The sequence below is a fragment of the Enoplosus armatus genome, chromosome 22, assembly GCF_043641665.1.
Source record: "Enoplosus armatus isolate fEnoArm2 chromosome 22, fEnoArm2.hap1, whole genome shotgun sequence".
Taxonomy (NCBI): domain Eukaryota; kingdom Metazoa; phylum Chordata; class Actinopteri; order Centrarchiformes; family Enoplosidae; genus Enoplosus; species Enoplosus armatus.
Genome location: NC_092201.1, coordinates 17,108,651 through 17,125,247, shown reverse-complemented (window position 1 = coordinate 17,125,247; position 16,597 = coordinate 17,108,651). Strand labels below are relative to the sequence as shown.

General features: G+C 46.4%; 3 protein-coding genes across 6 annotated transcripts in view; 1 reads left to right on the top strand and 2 right to left on the bottom strand.

The window, feature by feature from the left end:
* cog5 (component of oligomeric golgi complex 5) overlaps positions 1 to 1,723 on the top strand; it is a 58,158-nt gene extending 56,435 nt beyond the window's left edge. The window contains exons 22-23 of one of the 2 annotated variants that reach the window (XM_070928779.1): positions 423 to 566; positions 1,483 to 1,723. In XM_070928779.1, the coding sequence (XP_070784880.1) occupies positions 423 to 549 (127 nt within the window). In that variant the 3' untranslated portion in view covers positions 550 to 566; positions 1,483 to 1,723. Of the gene's footprint in view, positions 1 to 422 lie in introns of both variants that reach the window. The other variant, XM_070928778.1, reaches the window with a different exon arrangement.
* ndufa5 (NADH:ubiquinone oxidoreductase subunit A5) lies at positions 34 to 4,601 on the bottom strand. Of its 3 annotated transcripts, XM_070928780.1 has the most exons (5): positions 4,549 to 4,601; positions 2,750 to 2,794; positions 2,481 to 2,597; positions 1,942 to 2,007; positions 34 to 1,282 (listed from the first exon to the last, which is right to left on the bottom strand). In XM_070928780.1, exons 1-5 carry the CDS (start codon positions 4,567 to 4,569, stop codon positions 1,181 to 1,183), a joined length of 351 nt encoding a protein of 116 aa, XP_070784881.1. In that variant the 5' UTR covers positions 4,570 to 4,601; the 3' UTR covers positions 34 to 1,180. The 3 variants fall into 3 exon arrangements, with proteins under 3 accessions (XP_070784881.1, XP_070784883.1, XP_070784882.1); XM_070928782.1 differs by lacking the exon at positions 2,481 to 2,597 and having other exon boundaries at positions 4,549 to 4,596; XM_070928781.1 differs by lacking the exon at positions 2,750 to 2,794 and having other exon boundaries at positions 4,549 to 4,569.
* A 627-nt stretch (positions 4,602 to 5,228) lies between these two features.
* On the bottom strand, positions 5,229 to 15,135 carry aebp2 (AE binding protein 2). Its single transcript, XM_070929092.1, has 8 exons — positions 14,606 to 15,135; positions 9,371 to 9,608; positions 8,823 to 8,930; positions 8,491 to 8,677; positions 8,263 to 8,387; positions 8,062 to 8,129; positions 5,848 to 5,952; positions 5,229 to 5,732 (listed from the first exon to the last, which is right to left on the bottom strand). The coding sequence occupies exons 1-8, from the start codon at positions 15,133 to 15,135 to the stop codon at positions 5,720 to 5,722; spliced, it is 1,374 nt and encodes a 457-aa protein (XP_070785193.1). The 3' UTR covers positions 5,229 to 5,719.
* Between the last annotated feature and the right edge of the window lie 1,462 nt (positions 15,136 to 16,597).

Below are 16,597 nucleotides of genomic sequence, written 5' to 3'. Positions count from 1 at the left end.
GCTTTACTGCAGAACATTGCAGATGCAGAAACATTCTAGTTTTTCTTCACATTTATTTGACAGCCGCGGTCGCAAGTTCCTTTTCAAATTAAGCTGATGCATCGTCTCAGGTGAAACTTTACACAAAGTAGTTTAAATGAGCTTCACCTCGACCAGCTACGGCATTAAATGACATCATCAAAAGCAACAGTAATTAATGTAAAGTCCGTTTTGCTGATAACACTTGTGCATTTTTACTACAGTAAAATGACATTCGTTCAAGAATCATAAACTTTTGTTTTGCCACAGAGCTTTTTTTTTCTGCTATAGTCCACAATCCCATTGGCTCCGTGTAGCGATACTATCGCTCCCATTGAACACTTGTCTGCCGGCTGTAGAATCCAACCACTGAAAACTGTGTTTCCTCTCCGTTCTCCTCTAAGGGGTGCTCTGGAGGCCTACGTGCAGTCGGTCAGGGCTCGGCAGGGGAAGGAGTTCGCGCCCATCTATCCTGTCATGCTCCAGCTGTTGCAGCGGGCCACCGGTGGCTCGCAGGAGGCCAGAGCCTGAAGACGGTCGGGATCAGGGTTAGCTCTATGCACACCATATAACGCCTCTATTATTATTTATGACTATAGCAGCTGTTTTCCATCTAAAAAGTTTAACTAAGCTTTAGTTTTACAATTCTGACTGACTCAAGGGACTACAGGGACTGTGGAGGGATACACGTCGACATTCATGATATTTTTATTTTTACTTCTAATGGAGTGACCAAAGCTGAATATCTTATATAACATGTCCATTATAACAGAACCGACTGTAACAGGAATGATTGAAGTTACACAGCTCTACAAATGTCTGTAAAGGTGGTATGATATAAAGCTGAATCCAAATCGCTGGAGCAGAGCTGCTTGTTCCTCACAGGGGGTTGTAAATGTGGGTCTTTTTCCCCACAGTATTTGATATGAAGAACAGTCCTTTTGGTTTCAGTCTACAGTCGAGTGATTTGGATTCAGCTTGTAAATGTCCTCGACTCTTGTAAGGGTGTATAAACAGCTGTTGTACAAAAGCTCCGTCGACGACTCTGGAAGGAAATATTTGCAGGACTTTTTATTTGTACAGAACTTCATTAGAAGCAGGAGATATGGCGCACGCACACAAGCACACACACACACACACACACACACGCACACAGGTGTATTCAGACGGGCCATTTCCACTGGTTGGGGGGGGCCTCCTCTAACAGCGGCTCCCATGGTTTCCATTCTGACATCTTCCTGGAGAGAGCCAGCTCACACTCCGCCTGCACACACACACACACACACAGCATTCAGTAACACTGATTATATTATCCACAAATAACAAGACAATTCAGATATCCTGATGTAGATGTTTGGAAATACACTAACGTAAAGACAGCTAGTCTGTTTTAGCTAAATAAAAAAACTCAAAAAACACTAAACTTGCTCATGAACACATTATTTAATTTGTTTTACATTTCAGATTAAAAACCAGGCTGGCTAGCTGCCCCCCCTCCCCCGCCCGGCTCAAGTCTGGCTCCAGCTCTGTACTGTGTCACACTGCTGCCATTACCAAAAGGTAACTTTGTGGGTCACTTAAGAACTGTAAGGGTTTTGCCTTCCCAGTACTCTAAAGCATTTAATATGAGTTGGAATTTCAATGATCAATTTGTTGTCTGAATGATGTCCTGTGTGAAATATTAAAATTAAAGAGCTAAAGATGATTGTTCCGAGGTGAACGCGCTCATGTCATGACAAAGCAATGCTGACAGACTACGGTCAGTGCCGTCACTAAGCGGTCCCCTCGAACAACATGAATGTCAACGCCAACTGGCCCCAGACTTAAGTTGGTTATTAGTCTTGATGCCACAAATTATAACAATATTTGGCCCAACAGCTGTACTTGAGGCACAATTCGGCTGTGTGAAGAAATGTGGCCTACCTGGAAAATGACCTCTTCAATCTGCCCGCAGTTGATCTTCTTCTCCAGCTTCTCAACATCAGGCTCCTTATGGGAGGACAAACAAACAAACTTCATCATATGAACACAGACACACACGTGGATCACCACGATAACCTATGCTGCGCTGTTAATCTCCATGAGCAGATACCTGAATATGGATGCAGGGCTTGTGGTCTGAGTTGTATTGACCAATCGCGGTTTTGGTTGGAGAGCAAAAGAGGCCGAAATGTAACCTGGGAACCATTTTTAAAAAAAATACATTTATCTGCATTCAAACCATCGTCGGATGACAGCCGATGGGTTTCCAGATTGCTGCAGAGCCACTTAACTTCAGGGAGGATCTAAAACCTGCCAACAGGCCTACTTACTGACCAATCAGATCGCTGGTTTCAACACCCCCTCAGATTCTGCCAGAACCCACTCTCCCAGCATATTTAGAAAGCGCAACAGATGTTGGGCTCAGTAAAAGCCAGCCAGCCCTAAAGAGATCCGGCCTAAGTTAAACTTAACTTGCTCACCGCTTTGACGTGGTTGAACCTCTCGTTGACCAGCTGCTCCGTGTACTTCCTGTAGGCCGCGTCCTGTGGCATGGTCTGCACCGACGCCAGGATCTTTGAGTACAGAATCCTCAGGCGCTGAGGGAAGACCAGAGAAGATTAGTTGGTGGAGTGAACAAAGCCACTTCTACTGCTAGTACCCCCCCCATCATGTGACTGAAGGGTTCGTCGCTAATATAATGTGCAGCGTGAGCGCTGGACTTCTTGTGTGGCGTGTTCTGTCGGCTCACCTCATGTGGATTGTGGGACACTGCCAGGCCGACCAGGCCGGTCGTCTGGAAGAGAACAGCAGGAGAGACACGTCAGTCTGAGTCACCTCAGCTGCCACTCACTTCTTCAACTTCATCAACTTCAAAATCATATAACATTCACTGCTGTGAACACACTCGGCCAAACTGTTGTAACAGTTCACATTATATAAAAAAAAGTGGTATCTGCAGTGTAGTCTTCTTGCGGCAGTACAATACCCAGTATATGACAGATATGCTACCTACAGAGAAGGTGTACATACATGTGAGGCTGTACTGAAAAATGTAGTTAAACCAAATATAAAGTTCAGTCATTGGCTTTCACTTGCTTGCGGAAAACCTAAAATGTAGAAAGATTTCCATCATTTACAAATGTCCACAAACATACCTGCAGTATAATGATCTAATGTGCTGCCCTCTAAATCAACATTACAACCGCTTCTGACAACAGTGGGCAGTCTTTAAAAAAAGGTCCCATATCATAGAAGGTGGGATCAACATGCCTTGTTTGATTCTAAAGCAGGTCCGGATGCTGTGTAAATACTGTGAAAGTATCAAAACACTCAGCGCACACAGCCCATATTGAGAAACTGTGCCTTTAAACGATCCGTCTGGACTTCTGTAAGGTTGTGATGTCACTGCACACTGCTCGATGGAATGCATTACTGTAATAATCCAGCTGGAAAGGAACCCATCATTAAAATATATGATAATGCATCCACACCCTGGTGTTAAAAAGACTAGTTTGATTGTGTGACTGCTTTCAGGAACAACCAGCTCAGTTAAGGTTTAAGACCTAATGACTTCAAATATATTTCTATATATGTTTTTAGGCTGTGCTCGACTGATAAGACTTTGGTTAGACGGCATGCGCCTCTTTCGTATTACCGTACATTCGGCCACAAAAAAAGGACATTTAACCGGAGACGGACTCTAACCATCTGGATGAAAAATATATTATGTCCGTTGAATGATACTGAACCGGTTAAAAACAATAATATCGTCTACATTACCTCTGTGACCCGAATGTAACGTATGCTAATAGATGGGATGCGCCTCTGAAACGGGTAACGTTACCTTCCAGGGAAATTATTAGAAATTCACGGACCAGTAAAGTAAACCATTGTCCTATAATTTCAGAAAGTGGACCACCGACTTTTACTATTGACGTTTGTCCTAAAACTTTATTTTTCAACACTTAGCTAGGTTAGCTTATTAACACGAAGTGATGCGCAACACAGCAGAGTGGCAGGACACTGTAATTTAACTAACAGTAACGCTGCTACTTCATATTAGTAGTATTATGGTGACACAATCCTTAGTATTAAGAGCTGTGGTTCTTTGACATAGCAGCCTGTACCACAACGCAGCTAAACCTATCTATCTAACTGACATTAGCTGAGATAGCATTATGTTAGCAAACATATTAAGAGCTGTGGTTCTTTGACCCGACAGCCTGTACCACAACACAGCTAAACCTAACTACCTAACGTTAGCTGAGATAGCATTAGGTTAGCCAACTTTTCAAGAGCTGCGGTTATGTGACCTGGCAGCCTGTGCCACAACACAGCTGACCTAGCTACCCAGCGTTAGCTGAGATAGCATTACATTAGCTAACACACCGCAGCGTCTCGTTGAAGCCGCAAACGGCGCCTATGTACGTCGGCCGCGTGAGTACACCGTCAGATAATGTAGTGAAAACAATATTAACTTAGCAGGTTTTGCATTATTCACCGCCGTTCTTTCTATCACGAAAACAAAAACATGACCTCCAGCCGTACCTTTTTCAGCAGCCCAGCCATTCTTCTATGAGAGGACAGGACTGCCGCCTTCGATTTCCGGCCAGTAAATATGACGTAAAGGCGTTTTTTTTTTCTGACATGACCCGGATACAATACAATCTTTGGCTCTGCGTACTCCTTACACCACTTTCATATGAACACAGCGCTTTGCCACATGTATAATGACAAGCGGCACAATAATTATCTTTCAAATGTCTGCATTGTATACAGGACTAGTGTCCGTGAAAATATAATGTGGAAGATTTTAGGGTTCATTGACAAAGGCAATGTCTAGTAGTAACATTTGAGGCAGGATTTAAGTGTTAATTTAACCTTTGGAGAAAACAAAAACTTCATTATACTGCCTCTACCAACAGCATGGCCTCCTTTGCCATCTTGCTTTTCAGAGGAAGGACTGAACTTAAATGGCACCCATTAGATTGTTTTTTGTTGTTGTTGAGCATCTTCCTAATGTAGTCACAGACGGCCTGTCTAAATCCTTGTTATAGTCAGTAGCACAGACTTTGTCCATGAGTAGCCTGCGATGTGAAAAGAAAACAAAAAAAACATTTGACCACAGTATATTTCTTATGGAAGACCATGTCCCCTATAAACAAACTCATACCTGCTGGAATAAAGCTGGCAGGTAAAGACTTCAGAACCGAAGTGGAGGTTGGAAAAGTTTAATGACATCAAACCAGAGCAATGCCAGCTATATGCACGTGACCAATATCATCCGTTTTGTTTTGTTTTTTAAAACATCTATTTAAAAATGCTTGGCAGGGAAAAAAAGGACATCTATCTACAGTAAAAAAAAAATTCAAAGTATAAAAATATATTACAAATCTCAAGTATTTACAAAGACAGCTTCTCTCTACATGTGTCTGTCTAAAGTTACACTTGTGTCAGTTAGTTTTTCAGTCTAGTTGTGTTTCCTAAAACAAGCAACACCCCCCCCCCCACACATGTCCTCAGTAAACTCAGCACCTAATGGAGAAAACACTTGAGGCCTAAGACAGCCATGACAAATCAAGTCACTAATCTCCCAGCACCCTCTGGAGGGGGGGGAGGGAGAAGAGGTGATGAGATGGAGACGAAGGGGAAGAGGAGTCAAATCTCCTCCTCGAGGTTGGATTAGCAGGAAGTGACAGTGGAGCTCCTCTGGAGGGCGTTAGAAGAACATCCTGTGGGAGAAAAAAAAAAAGAAAAAAAAAAGGTTTACACGTTTTCTTCTGGCGTTTCCATCAACATCCAAAAGTACTTTTACACAAACAAACACACACACACACGCACACACACCTGATGTTGGGGTCCAGGAGTACAGCTGTGGGTAGCTTGGACAGGTGAACCACCTTGGTCTTCTGCTGCAGTCGGTCACTCTCATTCACCCACACATCTGGCATTCTGACACACAGCAAAGAATGGAAGATTTACTCTTAAAGAGGACCTATTATGCTTTTTCCTTATTTTCTGTCATCAGACTGCTCTGAACGCTCCGTTTCAGTTTTTTCAACCGCCGAGTCTATCTGATGTCAGACACGCACGGATGTCCTTATATGGTATCTCTGCTCCAGGCACAGACCAGATGTTTATGTTTAACGTTGCTCAGTAACGTTAGGTTTACAGTTTGCCTTTGGAAATTCTTCCAAAGAGCCTTGCGGAACTTGGCCGGCCAATCAGAAGAAAGTGGGCTTTTATTTGGGGGGAGAAAAAAAATTTGAAATTTAGTTCCAGCATTAGTATTTTAGTTCTGGTCCAGTTCCTGTTCACACCAAACCAAGAGAATTAAACATGAAGTTATACAGACTGAAAAGGTCACTTGTATATTGAGGCAGTTGCATCATCGGAAAATATAATACTGGTTACTGCCATGCAGGACACGCGGCACTTTTGTTCAGAAAAAAAAAGAATGTGCTACTGATATCAGTCTGTAAAACCGGTATCATCATGTCATGTCACACTGTTGAAACACCTGTGAAAGGAAAAATTATTTTTTCTTATAACAATCAATAATTGTATGTTTGCACCGAATGAGTGTAGGTGCAAGTTCAACCACATTTCTTTTTTATTTTTATTTTTTAAAACGGCAAAAATGTGAAATATCTGATTGAACATAGCTACTGTGTGTTTGTCCATGTATGTTGTAAGTGTTGTCATAGAAGCATAGAAGACAAGCAGCACGACAAGATAACAGCTTTTGAGCTTCCCACCCCGAGTGTGACGTCAGAGGAAAATGGCCGCCGTGTGAATATGGTCTATTAGACAAGCATGGAAAAACCTGTCGTTAACGCGCCAAAAATGAGATGTGTTGACGTGTAAATTCTGCGCGAATTGTGGAAGACTGATCAGTGACAAACCTACGCTGCAGCAGCCAGGCATGAACTATGCACAGCGCATCTGCACAATTGGCGACTGCAGGTGCGACACATGTAATGCTGCTGCCGCTGCTATGATGGCTAACAGCCGTTGAATCGATTGAGAATTTAAGGACTTTATAGAGCCTTTTAGTGCAGACGTCATGATTGCGTCACAGTGTTAGCTTGAGGCAAAAACACTGGAGGCAAACACGAATCACCTCAGAGTAGTAGGGCTACATCACCTCCTGAAAATATATCATCTTGCTGTGATGTTGGCTGCCAGAAAATCGAAGGAGTAATGGCTCCAAATTGAAATTTTATCACATCGGCAAAAATGCTCGTGTTTGTAGCTCACACTTAATATCACGTAAGGTTAAATAAAGTGTTGTCTGTTGTAGGTATGGATAACGTTATGTTTATAACGTTACGTTGTCATGCCCACCTCATCAGAAATCAGGGAACTCTGAGGAATAGGTGACTTCTCTCGTTACGCTAACTGTTTTAGCGCATTAGCTAACTTTGTTAGCTAGTTGTACGGAAAGAGACAAAACTCATCTGTTATATCTTTTGCATTTCAAGTCTTGTAGGCCCACATGACCATTCAGGACATAGTTACAGGCATGTAAAGACGTATACGCCCTCAGGTTCTTTTTACTATACACAGTTGGTTTCTCTATCAGGGAGGTGTAGCGCTAAATGTCTGGCCATTCCACCGGAGGTAATCCTGTCAGATCGTCCATCCACTGAGTGAGCGTGTACGGGGTGTTAATGTTAACTTTAACCGAGTGAGTGGCCGTACATATTCAGAGAAACCCGCATTCTCTTCAGCCATTGTTAAAAAAAACAAGCCAACAAAACTTTCTAGCTGTTCAGGGAATTATTTTGCCTCCACCTAAGCTCCGCCCCCACAAAAAACATCAGAATATTTCCCAGGGTCTATACCTGTTTAACATCATTGGTAACTAATCCGTAATACTGTAGAGACCCTGCCTTCAGTTGTATTTTGATGTTCATTAGTATCCAAGTTCATCTCAGCATTTGGAACATATTGACCAATCATTTGACCTAACCAGTCGGACCTGTTGTTTTGTTTTAATACCAAAAGGAGGGAGCACGTCAGTGGAATGAGAGCGATGAGACAAAGAGCAGGACTTACATGTCTTCAGGTGTCCAGTGCAACAAGACCTTCACTTTCCCAGAGTCCTCCGTCCTCCTGGCTATTACCTGGACGACACAAAACACACGGGCGTGTAAAGGAGATGATGCTCTGCTGCACAGACCGACGTATCAATTTCCGGCGCTGGCTAGTGTGTGTGTGTGTGTGTGTGTGTGTGTGTGTGTGTGTGAGAGAGCCCACCGTGCTGTGGAAGACCACGCTGTGTCCGTTGCCCAGGCTCTCGATGTGTGTTGCCAGGTTGAGGCAGATGGCTCGATGGCGGATGGCGTCCATGGTCTGTGCATCGAAGAAGTCATGAGGTCGGGCTGGAAATGAAAGATTTTTGATTTTGAATTCTACTAACAACAACAAAAAAATAGAAACGTGAAAATGTATGTGATTATTAAGGTGTGTGTGTGTTGAACATACGGAGGGAGCGTCTGTGTTTGTTCTTGAGTTTCCTTCTCTTGTTGAGGCCGGCCTTAGACGGGGACTCCTCCTTCACTTTGCCCTGACTGGACACTTTGGAGGAGCCCTGCGAGCTGAAGTGAGTGGGGACGTGGCGGGCCAGCCCCCCCTGAGAGGCGAACGTGGCATTGCAGCCCCCCACCACACACTGCAGGAGCACAAACAGCATGCACAGTGTCAAGAGAGCCGGGATGATGCATGAGGCCCGTCTGATGCAAATGTAGTCAACTGGTGACTCATTGTTCCATGGGTGGTGTGTGTGTGTGTGTGTGTGTGTGTGTGTGTGTTGTCACCTTGAATGGCTTGTCCCCGCTGTGGGTCAGCATGTGTCTCTGCAGCCAGCTCTGACTGGTGGACGGTGTGTTGTACACCTTGCAGCCCTTCCACAGACACACAAACACCTGCGTGGAGCACAAACACAGTCAATACAAAGACACCTGATGTGAGATGTCCATCACAGTGAGACGTCCATGTCCTTGTTTGATTATAAAGCGGGTCTGAGTGCTGTATAAATACTGTGAAAAGATCAAAACGCTGAGTCCACGGAGAAATGAAACACAGCCCATATTCAGGAACGGCGCCTTTAAACGAGCCGTCAGGACTTCTGTAAGGTTGTGATGTCACAACTATACAGACAGGTCATCTGCTCCAATCACACCACGCCCACCAAGTAAAGGGATGCTCATCCACTCAGTTGTAACATCTGTCCACTTATTCCTACTAAAGTCTGCTGCAGTTATTAAGTACACCAACACACCCTTGACGGCTACACACACACACACACACACACACACACACACACACACACACACACACAGTAATCTGACAGTGAGACACTGACCCCCCCTCTCTGTCCGTCCACATGTGTGGCTCTGATGTGTTCGGCCAGGTCGGGGCTGCTGGGAAACAGGAGCTGGCAGTGATCCCAGCAGCAGGTGTAGCTCAGAGACTTGCCCCCTGCCACCGCAGAGCCGCTCCCCGCCATCGTGCCGCTGCCGCCGCCGTGACCGTTGAGCATGGCAGGGGTGGAGCGTCCGCTGGACGCCGTGCTCTCCATGTCCATCAGGGTGCTGCCAATACTGGAGAACACACACACACACGACAGAAAGACATTAGAAAGACGGAATATAACAAAAATATCACTGACATCGACACGACAGCTCCCCCAAAAAGTGAAGCCAAAACGTCTCCATTGCCCCCTGGTGGCTGGCTGCAGTATAGGTCATAAGCCCCGCCCCCCTCCATGTTAGCGGATGGAACATGGGCCAAAGTACACATCATTTTAGGTCTCAGCACGCTGGTGTTTGTTCAAGTGTTAATTTTTCTGATCAGTTTGGTTTGAAGTAGTTATTCGATGCTATAAAAAAACGGGGTGAGACGTCACGATTCACAGCTGAGGTTGACTGGGGGGTGTGCTCGCGATTGGGTCGGGTGCGGGTGTATGGGCGGGACCTCGATCACCACCGCGCAGACTCTGGCTCCAAATGACGTCACCAGCGCAAGACGGCAGTGGCCGTATTCCGGGGGACTTTGACTTCATCTTTGTACAGCGGGGAGGAAGTGGAGACGCGTCGGCCATCTTTATATACAGTCTGTGGCTACAGCCAGTGTGAGAGTGTGGGCCGAGCCAGCTGACCATCTGCTCTGATCACTGTCCATACTTGCTCTCACACACACACACTGTTCCAGCTGCCACTCGGTTCTGAGAACAAAAGGTCACACTGAAGGTCTTCCAGCTGCCACAACAGCAGGATGAGCCAAAAGTTACGAGCCACGTCACGTTTAAAAACACTCTTTTCAGAGGCTCCTGGTGAAGCCTAAAATAACACGCGACTGTGTGATGACAAAGCCACAGACACTGTGTTTTCCAGCGTGTTTGAGTTCGGGCCTTTTAACACCTGCAGACAGGTGCAAGCGGTTACGAAAAGAATCAACCCTGTAACTAAGCATTTCCGTCATTTTTTACTTTGATCAGGCTGAACACACTGTGCTGATATACATCTGCACCATAGGCTGTATATAAAGATGGCCGACGCGCGTCACGGTACAAGCTATGAGCTATACAGCAGCCAGCCACCAGGGGGCAACGTTTTGGCTTTGCTTTTGATGACCCGTCCTATAACTACAGTGTGTTAATAAGAGTCTAATCAAACCCAACCAGTCTGTCAAATTGAAAATAAAATGTCGATGTTTGCGTGTGGAAAGCATTAAGGGACCGTGTGATTCTCCTCTACTACACACACACACACACACACACACACACACACACACACACACACACACACACACACACACACACACACACACACACACACACACACACACACACGACCATCGCAGCAACAAGGCCGCTGCTATAAGAGAAGGATAAATAAAAAGGAATAGTTTTTGAGAAATATTTATATGGAATATATCCAATACATCTTAATGGCTCCTGATGGGACTGAATGGGATACTGTAACACGGCCAAACGCTACACGCGTGTTTTCACCCACTCGTAGACTTTATTTGACGGCGGCCCCCCTTCCGGCTAACACTGTGGCCGTGTAGTTCTTCGCGGCCCCTTTGCTCATTACCAGAGCGCACAAAACAATGTGTTGTGCTCCGCTGAAGTCAAGGGAGGATCAAAAAAGTGGAGCGGTGTGCTTTGACCATGCTCGGTTTCAGGTCTGCTGTTAGTCACAAAAGCAACCTGCCTCTGGGTTTTTTTTTCACCCCCGCTGCTTAAAAAAAAAAAAAAAAAAAAGGCTTACAGTGGGTGGCAGCCTAGTTTTCGGACACGGTGACTCAACAGCTGTTATCAAACCTGTCTGATTCGAGCTCTCTCGTGTCATGCTTTGTTTTAAACTGTGGTATTTCAGGCAAACCTGCAGACATTCTTATTAGTTCTTTGAGCAAATGTGCAACCTACTTCCTGGTGCTTCAAATCAGGTAATACTGATTCATGTTTTGTTTTTCCCCCCCATGTTTGTTTCGAGGAGGGACTAATAGCAAGATTTTACCACTGGACAAGTCAGTTAAATTTCAAGAGAAAGTTGGACTGTGAGCAGAGGAGCTTCCAGGGATCCAAAGGAGCTGTGGGAACCGCACTGTACAGGTTTCACGGCAGTGTTACAGCTGGGCCATTTCACCCCACCTTCCATGGCATGACTGATGTTTATGTGTTTAGATGAGTCGAGGATTGAAATTCACAGTTATCGCCAACCACTCTGAATGATTCACATGGTTTCACTCTGTCATAGAGGCCTGGTGATATAGATAGAGACAGTTTGTCATTTTAAGTAGTTTTTTATTTTTTGTTTTCTGATCAGTTTGGTTTTAATTTCTTGTTTGGATGCTATAAAAACAGGGTTGAGACGTCATGATTGACAACTGAGACAGTGCGAGGAAGTGGAGACACGTCGGCCATCTTTATATACAGTCTATGGTTCTCAATAACAGACAGTAGCATTCGGTGTTGGCTAACATCACATTTTGGCTCAAAAAGGGACCTTTTTGGGGTTTTTGCACTTCTGGTGTGCAGGGCGTTGTTTTGAAGGGTCTGAAATGAGAAGCGTTTTACCTCAGCTGTACCACGGACATGCAAAAAGGACGGAGTACTTACATGAGTCCCCCAGGAAACCTCAGCCCAGACCTGATTTTGCGCAACTACCAGCGCATTCTCAGCCTCAACACCAAGTGACCCGCCAGGTGTACAGACACTTAATTGTATTCACCAATCAGGCGCAAACACTATTAAAAAAGATGTTTTTTTAAAAGGCATCAGGTGAGTGTGCCCGTCTTCCGACAAACATGGAAGGCAACGTTGCAGTGAGAGGAAGAGGTAGGGGGGACGTGGACGGAGGAGACGAGGACCAAAGTTCCCTGTTCGCCCTGTGGCTGGGATGGGGGCCGTGTGAAGTGCGGGCGTAAGGGTGACATGTTGAGATTGTGGAATAGGCTAATCAATAGCCTATCAATAGATAACACACTGAGCAAACTCATTTTTTTCCAATTGGGATTTTTCCAAATGTTTAACTATTCCTGGGAGGGAGGGGAGCCGGCGAAAAATATTAAAACTACAAAACAGAGAAGAGGTCAGGAGAGGTCAGGAGAGGACCCTAAAGAGCGCAGAGGTCTGTCGGTGCCCAGTTGAGGTGCAGCGTCTCCTTCTCCGGCCTCCGTTATGTCGTCATTTCAGATACAGGCCTTTTCCCTTTTAAAATGTCCGCAGAACGTCCTGATTTGTTTCCTCTGTCTGATGAACGTACCTGTTGTTAAATGCCTACCAACGGCATCGGTGGGGGGGGGGGGCTTTACGTTCGATACGATAAAAAGGCACGGCGCGTTATCTTTACCTTTCATAGACGCGACGTCTAAGGAGCAGGATGACGTCCAAACTTGTGAGGCACTCTGGGAAAAGATAAACGACTTTGCTTACTTACTATCGCGCTTTGTCTAACATGTAGCAATATCCATTTGGTTCATGCAGTGTTTACCAACCAAGTTGAACAGATTGGCTCTCTTGTCGTGGCGGGATATGGTCAAAGAAACGGATTCACTGCAGCGAGGATGCCAGTTTTGGGTTGTTGTTTTTTTTAAATCAATGTGTTGTTGGTTTGCAGGGTTTAGTTACAGTTACTGCGGCTGATTTCGCTTTGTCCTGTTGAATTCAGTCGAGGCAGGGGAGCAGGTGGATGCATAGCCACACTTTGGAGAGAGGATCTGGCTCTTTCTTTGTTCTTCCTCAAAAACCTAACCTAGTCAATCCTGGGCGGCTCTAAGCCCAGGATGCCTGCGACGGTGACGGGACCTGTTTTGGTGGAATATTTTGCACGCGGGGGGGAGGCGAGCCCTGGCATTAAACGGATTAAATCAATATATGGAGGAGCTCACCGGACCCATTCAAAACATGGCATCTCCCGCTCAGAGGGCTGCTGATGCGGTCGAATCACATAGCGATAGTCGAGACAGGGGATGGTCATCCGGAAAATCTGGGAGACTACAGATGAACACGAGTGAGGATGGGAAGAGGAGACAGCACGCCTCTCGTTCGAATGGTTACTGTAAGCTGCAGATGGTTCTGTCCAAAAGGCCAAACTGAGCGTGACGACGAGGCTGCCGGGTCCCATGGCGGGGACGTTTCACGTCATCCAGAAGTTGTTGGCACATATGCCTTTGTTGTTCGTTTACATGCGACGAGCACCTGCAGTTTTGCTCCATCCGTCCCGCAGACTGCTGCTTCCGGCTGGATCGCGCAAGTCATTGGGAAGTGTGCCGTTCATTGGTGTTTTGTTCGTTCACAGCTGAGGCTACCGGGGTTTCTGGAGAATCTTAAGCTCCAACGCTCATCTCTGGAATTAGTTCATAAAACCCTGATGTACACATCTGTAGGTCAAAAGCCTGTTGGTGGTCACCAGATGTGTGTGTGTGTGTGTGTGGGGGGGGTCTACAGAGTTAAAAATCAACCAGAACCTCCTATTAAAAGAAGAGAAGAGTTGTGGTAAATGATGCCAATTAGATTTCATCTGGAAACACAGTTGACTCCAAGACATACAGATGAAAAGTAGCTTTACACACCGCGATGGACCGACGACAAGCAGTGATGGGTGTCTGAATGCTGCCATGTGCTGTTGGACGAGCTAAACAAATAGTTGCTGGTGAGAAACCAAAAGCCAAAACCCTCAGGGCAGGTCCCCCTTTAGGTTTAGCACAACGATGGTTCCGCGAACCACAGCTTGTATTTTTCATTGTAAACGAACGTTCCGGATCCATTACAAATAACACACACACACACTTTCCTACATAACAGAAGGAGGAGGAACGTTCGCATGAACCCCGCAGCGAACGTCCCCGCTCGCTAGCTAACGTTCGCGCAACGTTCCCCGAACCGAACAACTAGTTTGCTGGGAAACTACCTCACCTGTGAAGTTTAACAGACTTGCTCTCAGCGAACACTGAAAACACCGGACTTGGCATCGTGCTGTGACCTCACGCCGCCCCCCCACACCACACACACCCCCACCTCCTCGGCTGTTCTAGAAACCAGCTTTAAAACAAGAGGCCTCTCTAAACCCTGCTCACCACTTCAACAGACCTGTCTTCCGAATCCATCCGACTGAGCGGCTCTCCATCCGACGAGGTCAGCTCCACGCTGGCCCGTCGCTTGGTGCCGTGCTCGGCTTTCTCCGCGGTCTTTGTGCGGTCGGCAGGCGGCGAGGAGGGCACGTTCTCCCCCTCTCTTTGTTCTTGTTTCAGCACCCGGGAGCCCTCTTGTGCGGAATCAGTGCTACTCGCCAAACTCCCCTGTGCGGGACTTTTCCCTGGTTCAGAGAGTTTACCGCCGGGCTCCCCCTCGCCGTCGTCCGTTTTTTCGGCGGGTAACGCCGTCTCTTTGCCGGCGTCGGGAACTGGGGACTGGTTGTCCCCGTGCTCCGCCGCCGGCGCCGCACCGCGACCACTGCTCACGTCCATTCCAGCTTTGCTCTCGTTGTTGTCGCCCGGTTCCTGTTTGGGGTCCGGCACGGCCTGTGCCTCCTTGCCGGTTTCTGCCGTCTCACCGGTGCCGCTTTGCTCCGACGTCGGCTGAGAATCTTGGTCGGCCCCTTCGCTCGTTATTTGAGCCATTTTCCAACAGCACGAAAACGCTATTTTTAGCGGCGTTCAATCGAAAAGTTGCCTCCGGGCTGCCCTTCTTCCTCCACTCACACTCTCCGCTTCAAGCGTAAAACACAGCAGGGGGTTTGGATGACGTCGGGGCTCCGCATGGCCAAAGCTCGTCTATTTGGATGATGTCTCGCTCGGTACCTGAAAATGCACCCGGCAAGAACTTTGACACTAACGTTGAACTAAGTGTATTTGTAACAGCTAGAATTGTTCCTTTCTGCTTGGACCTTTTCGCACAAGTTAGTTAACAACCTTACATGACGGCTTTTTGACACTGACCGAAAAAAAACAGGCGCAGTGTATTTCTGTATATATGTGGAAGCATATATAAATATTTGCTAGTTTACGTCTATTATTTTAGCTAATTACGTTAAAGCTAAAAGTATCCTGATTTTGCACGGCTAGTTAGCATCCCCATTTGAAATGAATTAAGCTCAACCCATGTAGTGGGGGGAAAAAGAAATGCTTGTTTTCTTGCACTCTTGACTTGATGAAATACCCAAAGTGACGAATAGAACTACGTAAAGCTCTGAGAGGGTGAGTAAAACATAGCACCGCTAGCAGGAGCAGGCTGAACTTTTACCCTTTCCGAAACGAGTCATCTTCCCGGACATATGCGATCTTCGGCATTGTGGCCTCTCGGCTCCACGTGTTCCGACAAACAAGAAAAATGATCCAACTCGGGAAAAGTGCTGAAAGGGCACGTTCTTATCGCGGCAAGGTGCATATTCCTGCAGGCGCCTCCTCTCCCGTTTGGCCCGCCGTGGCTGAGCCTCGGCCCCTCCCGTCTGAAACCCCTCTCGGTCTGTGGACACCCTGAACCGTGCTGCTCTTACAGTGGCCGACTTGTTGCATCGAAATGAAGGCCTGCTTCTGCTACTGTTGGACATGGAGGAAGAAGTGCCCTGTGTAATTGGCACATTTCAGCTATATTAGACTACAAAATAGTCAGCCCACTGGCTATTACTTGATTAATAATAACATACATACCACAATTCAACAAATTATTTATTATTATTATTTTTTGACTAAGCAATCTCAAGATTTCCTTGGTAGCTTTTCCCCCCCAGACCTTTCAACCATGTCACTTGCACCCCATTTACACCTGGCACTAAAATCTGGACACGTAATCCAGATCAGAAAAAAAAAACCGCGAGGTGTAAATGCTTCGTTATCGGAATACGGATCGGTTCTGCCTGACCACATCCGGAGGCAGTCCGGCTTGCATTGTTGTTCGGGTTGTAGGTGGGTTTAAACGCAATCCGTGCAACACACTGGTGGCTGTACCCACGCCACCACGGCACCCTGACCTCTGCCCGCGCTCCTCGCAGCCAAAAACTTGACAGGCGGTACAGTAGTAGCATCTCTGGCGGTCTTACACCTGCCATGTTGACACCCTACCATCCGGGTTAGGGTTAGGGGT